The 12,322-nt window shown below is 34.4% G+C and overlaps 2 protein-coding genes across 2 annotated transcripts; both read left to right on the forward strand.

Moving 5' to 3' along the window:
- The first annotated feature begins 1,027 nt into the window (after positions 1-1,027).
- Positions 1,028-1,967, forward strand: LOC119819452 (olfactory receptor 1052-like). Its single transcript, XM_038337668.1, is given in 2 exon segments — positions 1,028-1,483; positions 1,485-1,967. Coding segments are annotated over 2 exon segments (939 nt in total).
- A 9,195-nt stretch (positions 1,968-11,162) lies between these two features.
- LOC119819451 (olfactory receptor 1052-like) lies at positions 11,163-12,101 on the forward strand. The gene has a single exon (XM_038337666.1). The coding sequence runs from the start codon at positions 11,163-11,165 to the stop codon at positions 12,099-12,101; it is 939 nt and encodes a 312-aa protein (XP_038193594.1).
- The last annotated feature ends 221 nt before the right edge of the window (positions 12,102-12,322 follow it).

Genomic DNA, 12,322 nt, shown 5'->3' on the forward strand with positions numbered 1-12,322 from the left:
AAAGCATCAGGTTGTAGATTTAACTGATCTGTCATTTCAGAAGAAATATACAGGCTCATAATAGTAGTATTAATAATAGTAATATTTGGCACCCATGTAAAAAAGTATATGTATAATTTAATTCTCTGATGTTTAACTTAGCTATTATTAAATTATAAATGTATCATTTATAAAGAAAGTATGTAAAGTTGTACCTCATCTTTTTTGTAAAGTAATTGAAGTTTTCAGTGTTTCCTAAAATTTACTTCCTGATTTCCTTAAATGTTCTGAATTCTTTATTATTTTTAATAATGAGAATAATGCCAAGAGAATGTAAAAAGAAATTTAACAAAAATAGGGAGGCAATAATTGTTTTGCTAAATGACACTCGTGATACTTAATCATTCTTAAAAAAGAACAGATGAAAACATTTATCCCTCTTTATGCACTGCTTCAGATTTCCTGTATAAGATGGCATTGATCCATGCATCAGAGATCCAGGCAGAAGTTAAGAACATATTTGAAGTGAGATATTTAGTATGGAGGGTGGAGGATGGTATTGAATAGAGTAGGTGTTTTTAGGGTCACTGTAATTGAAATACTTTCAAATGCCTGTCCAGAGAATATTGACATTTCTCTTGTCACAAGATTGTAGCAAGCTTATATTCCCTCTGAGCAGAAGGTTGATGGAAATTAGAGAATACGCCAGAGTTTTGCACCACCTTCTAAATTCAAATCTCAGTTTTACCAACTGAGAGCTTTGTAACATAAAAAAGATTTCTTATCCTTTTCTGTTTCTGTTCTCTGATAATTGATAGTAGGGAATACTCTAATGTAAGTTGCCGTCTTTAAGTCTGCATGCTTAGACTTTACTGAACACTTATGGACTACCATTGATATTTCTTTCTTTCCTTCATCTACCACAGGGTAAACTCCCAGTGTATTACACCATGATGGAGATCAGATTCTCAGGAAATCCTCCTTTATTTATTATTCATTTAAATCTCATGTTATTATTTTGTAACAAAGATATGTAGATTACTGAACAATGGCAATTTGGAATCATACGAGTGTGAAGGAATTCATACTGGTCGGCTTAACAGAAAATCCTAATTGGGAGGTTCCCCTCTTCTTGATTTTCAGCCTAATTTATCTTGTCATTCTTTTTGGTAATTGGGGTATGATTATCTTGATCTGGCTGAATGCTCAACTTCATACACCAATGTACTTTTTCCTTAGTAACCTTTCTTTCTGTGACTTCTGCTACTCTACTATCATTGCTCCAAAGATGCTGGTCAATTTCCTAGCAGAACACAAATCTAGTATATTCTTTGCCTGTTTACTCCAGAGTTTCTTTTTTGCAGTTTATATAACCACAGAAGTCATCCTCCTGTCTATGATGGCTTATGATCGCTATGTGGCAATCACAAAGCCCTTAATGTACACAGTTATTATGACCCACCGCCTCTGCACTCAGATGGTTCTTGCTTGTTACTTGCTTGTTACTCATTAATTCTCTGACTCACACAATAGGACTTCTCAGACTGGACTTCTGTGGTCCAAACATTGTGAATCACTTCTTCTGTGATGTCCCTCCTCTTCTGAAGCTTTCATGCTCTGATGCACACATCAATGAGATGCTGCTTTTGATCTTCTCTGGAGTGATTGCTATTGTCACCTTTATTGTTATCATTGTGTCCTATAGCCACATTCTCATTGCCATTCTGAAAATTCGCTCAGTAGAGGGGAGGCACAAAGCCTTCTCTACTTGTGCCTCACACTTTACAGCTGTGACATTATTTTATGGTTCTGTGGCTTTTAGTTATATCCAGCCAAGCTCTCAGTACTCCATGGAACAGGAAAAAGTGTCTGCTGTGTTTTACACCTTGATCATCCCCATGCTGAACCCTCTGATTTACAGTCTGAGGAACAAGGATGTCAAGGAAGCAGCCAAGAGGTCCATTTGTAGGGGGAGGAGCAACCCTTGACTCTGTCATTTTTCTGACTCTGCAAACTTAATTGAATCACCAAACTAACTTCATGGAAAATTATTAGTCTTTTATAAAGGTTGGAGGGAAGTAGAGATGAAAATATTTTTAGTAAAATTTATATATCAAATAATTTATTGTCTCAGAGAATACTTTAATGCCCTTAATGTCATGGCTATAATGAATTATTTCACTTGTGTTTACAATGTATCCATAAAATAAAAAATGTGTATCTCCCAATCAGTTTCTGTATAATTTTTAAAGTGTGGTACCTATCTGCAGAAAACTTAAGCTTATATATTCAGGTTTTGAATGAACATTTTTCTAAAATTACCTGTACTATGATAATGGCTGGGACATACAAATTTAAATGTGAGATTGAACTAAATTTGTTAGGTAAAGAAAAAAGTGTTTTTTTTTTCCAGCTTGACAATATATAGCAGTCTGACTGCAACATGGGGCATTTAAGTAAAGAGGGAATCCATGGCTGTCACTGCCTAACTGAAAAAGATCCTGACACTAGATAATCCAGGAGTGAGAGTAAAACCAAACACTGCTGTTCTACTAAAAGTAGGAAATAATAAAAACAGACTCCGTATGACATCATGCACACACATAAATGAATGTTTTGCTCAGCTATCCTCAGGGATGCTTCTTCCTGAAAGAGATGAGAACAAATATAGAGACCCACAACCAAAAAAAAAATGAAATGAATGAGAGTTTTTGGAACACTTATCCCTATATGTGATGTCCTCATCAAATCCCTCTTCTCAGGGACCAGAGACTCCTGTGGTAGAGAAGGCAGAAAGACTGCAGTAGTCAGAAGTAAGGGAGGACAGCAAGAAAAACAGTGACTTTTAAAGTATCATGATCAAAGATCGAATAAGCACAGCTAGACCGAGCAAGCATTCTCCTAACCTGCACTGTTCTGTAGCAGGACTTACCAGTGGGCACATACACTAACACACACACACCAAACACACACAGGCACGCACGCACATATTCATGCATACATACACACATGCACAGATACCTTACCTGGTGTAAAGTTTAATGTTTTAATGGTCATCCTGAGTATTCAAACAACAGAGTCTCTAGTTCTTGTCCCTTAGTTGGACTCTTCTCCTTCTGTTTGTTTATTTTGTCCAATTAAAATGTGTTAGGTTTTGTGTTACCATATTGTATTATATCATTAGAATATATTATATTACATTATGTTATATTAATCACCATCCCTTAGAAGCTCATATGTATTATCATGAGAGATAGAAACAGGGTAGATCTGGTTGTTAGTGGAGATGAGGAGGAACTGTGGGGAATAAAGGGAGGGAATTTTAATTGAATCATACAATGAGAGAGAAATGTATATTCATAAAAAAGGACATGTTCTTTTTCCTTAGGACATAAAGACATTGATATTTCTGCTTGTGTTCCTTGGCTTTCCTTGATTTTTATGAAAAAAATGATTTATTTCATGACAAAATTGCAACCTTTGCTGTGTCTATCCTGATTAAGAGACAAGTGCCTTTGTCCTACAAGATACAATGGCACTTTTATTAAAATAAGGGAGACAACAACAATTGCAATTAAGTGATTGAAGTGTCATAATATTTTAGGTTATGGAAGGAAGTTCAGTAAATAAAGGCACCCAGTTTCGGAAATATGCAGAAGCCTAAATAGGAAAAGAGAATACATTTTAAATCACTAGGGACAAATATTGGAACAAGCTTACCATAAGTCAAGACAATTTGTTCATTTGACCCACAAATTGTTCTTGATTATTCAAGATAAGAATCTGAACCTGTATGAGTTACGAGTATGAAAACCATTTCTTATAATTCATAGATAATGTTTCTTTGGATTTAGAATGTAAATGTTAAAGAAATTTAAAGGTTCAAAGGAAGCACTGGACTTATAGACATAATTGTTATGTGGAAAAAAAGTCTCTCTACTCTAAACACTGGGTTGTATTATGGTAGCTTAGCCAGGCTGCCAAAAATTACATGTGTATCTTAAAATATTGTTTCACTTTAATGGTTAAAACTGAAGGTAATGGGCATTGGATTCTCAGGCCAAAAAAAAAAACAAGTTTTAATTCATTTCCACAATGCTTCATATTTCATCTCAAATACTTTTTAACACCACCCCCCAAGGAAAGACTTCTCAAAGGTTCTAAAGATTATTACAGATTTGATCCCAGGTCCCAGTCTTCTTTGTGTATCTAAATGCTACTGTGTGGTGTTTTACTCTTTTGTGTTTTTGAGATGCCTGCCACCCAGCTCCCAAATAAATCACACATGGAGGCTTTTTCTTAGTTATAAATGCCTACCCTTTGCTTGGCTTGTTTCTTGCCAGTTTTTCTTAAACTATCCTAACTACCTTTTGCCTCTAGACCTTTGTCTTTCTCTATTTCTGTATACCTTTCTTTGCTTCTTAATTCATGATTTGCTGTTTTGCTGGCCCCTGATGCCCTCCTCTCCTTGTTCTCTTGCTCCTCTTTTTCTTCCTTTCTCTGTTTATCTTCTCTGCCTGCCAGTCCAACCTATCCTGGCTCTTGCCTTGCTATTGGCTCCTCAGGTCTCTAGTAGACCATCAGGTGTTTTGGACAGGCAAAGAATCACAGTTTCACAGAGTTAAGCAGATGCAGCATAAATAGAAGAAACACACCTTAAAATAACAATCCCCAACAAAATAAACCTACATACATACATACACACAAATATGCACTGAGAGAGAGAAAGACAGAGATAGAGCATTCAGAGAAGAACCTTACATATAATTTACAAATCCCTTTGTCCAGTAGACAGAAAATACATATGATCTCAAATACACATTCACAGGTAGAATAAGTACACATTTTGAAGTCTTATATAGAATGTGGTTAAAATACAATAGTTTGTCTGTGTGGTTGTTTCATTGGAGTGCCTGTGTAGGGTACTTGTATAATTAAATAGATACTCATTACCTACTTCTTGGGGGGACTCTTACATATTTTTAAAATTTAATCCAATAAACTGGGCGGTGGTGGCACACGCCTTTAATCCCAGCACTCGGGAGGCAGAGGCAGGCGGATCTCTGAGTTCGAGGCCAGCCTGGTCTACAAGAGCTAGTTCCAGGACAGACTCTAGAAACTACAGGGAAACCCTGCCTCGAAAAACCAAAAAAAAAAAAAAAAAAAAATTTAATCCAATAGCAAAGCAAGTGCAAAGCTAGAAAAAATGAAATAAAACCACTCCCTGAAAGAAGAAAAATAAAAGCAAAGAAGCAAAAACAGCAACAACAAACTGTAAAATATAAATGCACAGAAAAAAAATCTATTCTGACAATTTTATTTGGTTAACTATTCCTGAATGTACCAGGACTGACTGACATACATACCGCCACTCTGCTAGAGGAAGCTGATTTTCCCCGTCCCAGCATGTATAAATGACAGTTGTTAAACTATACTGTCTTCTCTTGGTTTTCACTCATTCATTCATTTCTCACTTTTTTTAAACTATAGCAAAATAAAATATAAGTTAATACAAAATCTATTACTTTGGGGATGGACAAAACATAACAACAGGAGGGAAAAATCAAAATCATGTACAAGGGGCAATAATTCAATTGATTCCTTTTCCCAGATATGTTAATCTGACGATAAAGATTATTCTTCACAATCTACCGATTGTCAATTTTATACTGTTAAATGATAATCTTCCCTTCATCTCATGGATTCATACTAATATCAGCATCTAAAACACAGTTAAATTTGATAGTCTCACAGTCTTCAAACTTCCAACACATTACAAGCCCAACTTCTCTTACTGTGGACTCTTGTCAAAAAATTACAGGTTAAATATTACAGGAGCAACATATAGCCTGAATGTTAATGCATACCTCTTCTACTTTTCCTGAGGTTCAATAACCCAGACTCATCTCTAGTTATACAGCAGGGAAATTTCTGTGGTCTCCCTTTCCTCTCTTTTCCTCCAATGGCTCACAATACCTTCTCCTTCAATTTGTCTAAGTATTCTACTCTCTAACACCAGAAAGCATTCCGTGTGAACACACTTGTTGAACACTCCAGGAAAACAGACAAAACATAGTCATCACACTTTCTGAAGATCCAGAGACGAAACAGAAATGAAGGAACAAAACTCATAACCAATATAGACAAGAATGGACATCAGCACTTAGACCTTTATTCACTCAAATTAATTATCCAGATGCCCAGAGGACAGCATAAAAGCACAATCAATACAAGTCAGGAGAAAATATTTCCATAGCAGGCTGTGACTATTCCAACATAGATGAAGCAATATCCCTCCTAATCTAGTTTCTGTCTCCCGAGGGCTGGGACTTAAATGGGTGCTACCTGGATGTTTGTACTTTTTTACATAGGTGCTAGATTTGAGAACTTAATTTCTTAAACTTCAGGGCAAACATTTTCAGTTGAACCAACCACTGAACTCTTCTTTAGTTACTGTAAAAGCTTAAATCTTTTCATTTTTACACATCCTTTTCAAATATGTGAAGACTGAATAAACTTTTGAGTGGTATGTTATTACTTTTTGATTAAATTTTTGAATATCTGTGATTCTAATTTTAGGATGAATTATAAGATATGAGCTTTTCAAAATTCTTCTTGCAATTACAACTGCTATATTATTTGAAAGTGTCCTTGATCAATTATACAAGTAGATGTAAAACAAGATAGAAAATTACATTGTATGATAACCAGAGACATAAAATCTGAAGTATAATTTGGATCTTCCTGTTACCTCACAATAACTAAAGTATAATGCATATGCAAACCATGAAACCTCTTATGAATTAATATAGCACAATGTTTCACAAGTGACAATATAAAGGATTTGGAGTATGGTGATAAAATGTCTTATTTGATGTCAAAATAAGAAGGAATATGATGTTCAAAAGACAAGTATAGGTACAGAATTTGGAGAAGTAATAATGAACTTAAGTAGTTTTATTAGGAGAATATTTCAAGTCTTCCAAGAGGCTCACATTTGACTTAACATCCTTTTTCTCAACTCCTAGTGCTTCATTCCTTGTCTTTGTTTGACATTTTAGCCAGACGCTTGAATTTAGAGAAAGATACCAGATGATATTAGAATATTATTTATGAAGGATGTTATTTCTCAAATTCATTCATGAAAAAAAGAACTCTCCATTGAACAGACATTAGGAGGCCTGGAAGCTCTCTGTTTAGTTTCATACTCAGGAGACAAGAAGGATGCTAAAGACTCCACTGTGGACAACTGAGAGTTACATACTCAGAAGGAGCTACAGATCCTGTTCCCAATAGAAAAGAAAATACCATCAGCAACCTTGTTCCAAATAATGAGTCCTTAAATAGTTGTGAAGGCCGGGTCTTCTACAGCAGATGGGTTGTTCATTCAAGCTTAGATAAGTTGACAGTAAGGAAGGGCTGTTTTCACTTCAAGATTTTGATATTTTCTGCTATTTCCTTAACACTAATGAAAACTCAATACTCATTTTTCAATGATCAAAATGATCATCATGATCAAAAATTTAGAACATTATGTTCTACTTTATGGGTTGTATATTTTTAACCTTCCACATCTCATGGACAAACATATTATTTATATAATTCTTACAAATTTAATTTATGATTACATTAATTTTTCTTCCATATGGTAAGTAGAAATAGGTTTTATTATTAAATACTATATTCATATATACCTCAAATATATTTTCAAAATTCCAAATTTAAAAATTAAAATATTTAGGAATTGCAATTGGTATATGATGCATATGATTTTCCATAAATTTAACAAAATAACAGTACTTTAAAAACAATTTAGTTTTAACTTAATAATCAAATCTTTGATTGTGGATCTCTACATCTGGCTCGATCAGCTGCTGGATATTTTCCCTCTGAGGATGATCATGTGAGGTTCCTCTCTACAATTACAGCAGAATATCATGAAGAATTTTTTCGCTGACTTTTTTTCCCAGTTGTGGTTGGTTTGTCCTGGTGTGGGCTATTCAACATCTGGTTCCTGGCCCTTCAGACAGTGTGAGGAGTGGGGTCTCTGTTGTATCATGGGTATCTTTGAGGCAATATATTTCTTTTCTTGAACAGCTCTTTCCATCCATATGAAGATATCAAATGTTTGGTATCATTAGCACATTTGATATCCTTTTTGGGTTTCTTCTTTACCTCTAATGAAAAGAGACATGTAAAATTTCTAACTATTCTCATTGTATACTTGTTCTTTGACAACCAAGCATTATATTTAATTTACTGGAATGATGAAATGACTTTGAAAAAAATTCTATTCATTTGAACAGGGTGTGATGACACATCCTCATTATTTGAAGGCTGCAAAATAAAATTTGGATGTCTTTAGGAAGAACAGTTTTCGAGGGCAGAATACTCATAGTAATTAGGATTGTAACTCTATTCTTTATATACACCAGTAGGACAATAGTAACTACAGAAAAAAACTAAATTTAAATCCTAGATAGACTTATATTCCAGTTAAAACTCTTACATCATAGATGTGAATCATATACTGACAGAAGGTGATACATTTCTGCGTTATCTCCTTCTCCTGTGTGCTTGGTGGATAAAGTCATTAATGTTACTGAAACTTCCTTCTACCACACTTACCTCCCTTCTTCCTTCTCATTCATGTGATGATCAGTGAAATCACCTTTTTAAGCACACTTGAAAATTCAGAGACAATCAGACTTGCCTCCAATTTCATATATGTATAGCTTTTCAAAAGGGAGTGTGTACATTTATATAGATTGAGTAGGTTGTATATATGCTTTTAGGAAAATATGTATTTGTGCATATTTACACCTGTGTGAATATTAATGACTCCTAATGACAAAAGAGGCCATGGATTTGAAAGAATGCAAGCATGAGCCTATAGGAGGACTTGGAGGGAGAAAAGTTAAGGGGAAACAATAAAATTACATTATAATATCAAAAATTAAAGAAAAACATTTTTTAAAAAATAATTGATCCTTTCAAATGACATGGTCTTTGAATGCTAAACAGACTATAAAATGAGATACAAATGTATTTCATAACAACCAGGGGAATTTATACTACCATAAAATTCAATAGAGGAGCTAATTTGAGCAGTGATACAAAAGATATCAAGGTTCCTTTTCTGCAGAATTTCTTTTGTACAAGCAATGCAAACGTAAAATGCTAAAATGAAAGAGTGAGGAAGGTCAATTCTTTGGCAGATTGAAATATGAAACTCACATACTGTCTGTCTTGCGCAAATATTTTGCCCAACTTACCTAGAGTTTTCAACCACATTTCAGTGGCCACAGAAACAGTATTTTTTCTCCCTCAGAATTCATTCTTGCTTTTCTTTTCATTTGGGAACACTTAGAAGCCCTCCTATCAAACGCAAATCTACCTTAGGTTTCGAATACGCTGCGTTCTTTTCTTGGAACATTATTTTTTACATACCTACATATCTCTTTGAATCACTTGATAATTTTATACTCATAGAGTTTTTTTTATAGAGAGTATTTCATAGAATATTGCACATATAATTTACCGAATCACAATCCTTGGTGTTATTTAAACATAACTCTCTAGGATCCATACATACTACCACATACTACCTCATAAAGGAAAGCAGATTGTTGAAATATAAGTCTGAGAAATACCTTAAAAGAAAAATATTATCATGGATTATGAGAATAGAAACTATATGTAATGCACTTGTTCTTTCAAAAGAGAAAGGGGAAAGTCCATAGTGATGAAAGACAAAAGCACTCTATTGCTGTCCTAAGAAAAAAGGGTCAGGTACTAGGGAGAGAATCTTTATAGATCCAAAATGGGGCATTGGGTGACAAATTGCTTCTTCTTTTAGAGCCTCTAGTGGGAGTGTGACCTTACACCTCTGTTGATTCCACCCAGAAATTCAAAGAGTGTCATGTCACGCTTCTGATTTCCCAACTGTAAGTGAACGAATCCTATTCATTTTACACCACCAAGTTTTTAATAAATTGCTTTAGTAACTGCAATAAAAACAAGAAATTAATGCCATTTATAATATAATAATGATCATTCCTTATATTATCTGTCCTACTTTAATATTTAGATGCTAATTATTATAGTTGCTTATATCAAGATGCATTTGCTTTTCTAACAGGACATCATTTACTTGAAAACATCAGGTTGTAGATTTAAGTGATGTTTAACTTCAGTAGAAACTTACAGACTCATAATAGTAATATTAATAATAGTAATATTTGGCACCCATGTAAAAAAGTATATATATAATTTAATTCTTTTATCTTTAACTTAGCTATTATTAAATTAAACAAGTATCCTTTCAAAATAAATTATGTGAAGTTGTACCTCATCTTTTTGTAAAGAAAATATATAGACAATTGAAGGTTTTAGTGTTTCTTACAATTTATTTCCTGTTTTCATTGAATGTTGTAAATTATTTTATAATTTTTCATAATGACAAGTAATGCTAATAGAATGCAAAAAGAAATTGCACAAAAAATGTGAAGGCAATAATTGTTATGTAAAATGATACTCATGATACTTAATCATTCTTAAAAAAACAGATGAAAACATTTATCCATCTTTACACACTTACTGTGTAAGTAAATTTTATCCCTGTATAAGATGACACTGATTCCATTTATCAGAGATCCAGGCAGAAGGTAAGAACATATTTGAAGTGAGGTATTTAGAAAGGAGGGTGGGGTATGATATTGAATGAAGTAGGTGTTTCTAGGGTCACTGGAAGTGAAGTACTTTGAAATGCCGGTCCACAGAGTATTGAAGTTTCCTTGCCACAAGATTGTAACAAGCTTATATCCCCTGAGCAGAATGATGATGGATATTAGAGAAGAAACCAGAGTTTTTGCACCACCCCCTAAATTCAAATCTCAGTTCTACCTTCTGAGAGATTTTTAACATCAGAGAGATTTCTTATCCTTTCCTGATAGCAGGAATGTAATGTAAGTTGCAGTTTTTAAGTTTCCATGGATAGACTTTATTGAACACATATGGACTACCATTGATATTTCTTTCATTGCTTCATCTACAACAGGGTAAACTCTCAGTGTCTTACACCATAATGGATATCAGATTCTCAGGAAATCCTACTATTTATCTATTATTCATTTAAATCTCATGTTATTATTTTGTAACAAAGATATGTAGATTAATGAACAATGGCAATTTGGAATCATACAAGTGTGAAGGAATTCATCCTGGTCGGCTTAACAGAAAATCCTAATTGGGAGGTTCCCCTCTTCTTGATTTTCAGCCTAATTTATCTTGTCACTCTTTTTGGTAATTGGGGTATGATTATCTTGATCTGGCTGAATGCTCAACTTCATACACCAATGTACTTTTTCCTTAGTAACCTTTCTTTCTGCGACATCTGCTATTCTACTATCTTTACTCCTAAGATGTTGGTCAATTTCCTAGCAGAACACAAGTCTAGTACGTTCTTTTCCTGTGTTCTGCAGAGCTTCTTTTTTGCAGTTTATGTAACCACAGAAGGCATCCTCCTGTCTATGATGGCTTATGATCGCTATGTGGCAATCACAAAGCCCTTAATGTACACAGTTATTATGACCCACCGCCTCTGCACTCAGATGGTTTTTGCATGTTACTTGGGTGGCCTCATTAATTCTCTGACTCACACAATAGGACTTCTCAGACTGGACTTCTGTGGTCCAAACATTGTGAATCACTTCTTCTGTGACATCCCACCTCTTCTGAAGCTTTCATGCTCTGATGCACACATCAATGAGATGCTGCTTTTGATTTTCTCTGGAGTGATTGCTATTTTCACCTTTATTGTTATCATTGTGTCGTATAGCCACATTCTCATTGCCATTCTGAGAATTCGCTCAGTAGAGGGGAGGCACAAAACCTTCTCTACTTGTGCCTCACACCTGACAGCTGTGACATTATTTTATGGTTCTGTGGCTTTTAGTTATATCCAGCCAAGCTCTCAGTACTCCATGGAACAGGAAAAAGTGTCTGCTGTGTTTTACACCTTGATCATTCCCATGCTGAACCCTCTGATTTACAGTCTGAGGAACAAGGATGTGAAGGAAGCGGCAAAGAGGTCCATTTGTATGGGGAGGAGCGACTCTTGATTCTCTTCTTTCTCTGACTCTGAAACTTGAATCTTCAAACTAACTTCATGTAAAATTATTAGTCTTTCATAAGAGTCACATAAAACTTTACACCAAAATATTTTAGTAATTTTAATTGTGAATTATTGCCTCAGAAAAATTTAAAATTTGCCTAATGACTAGACACCCATGAATATTTTCATATGGGTCTATACTGTCTCCCTAAAATCAGAAATGATTAT

Source organism: Arvicola amphibius, chromosome 7, assembly GCF_903992535.2.
Source record: "Arvicola amphibius chromosome 7, mArvAmp1.2, whole genome shotgun sequence".
NCBI classification, from domain to species: Eukaryota; Metazoa; Chordata; class Mammalia; order Rodentia; family Cricetidae; genus Arvicola; species Arvicola amphibius.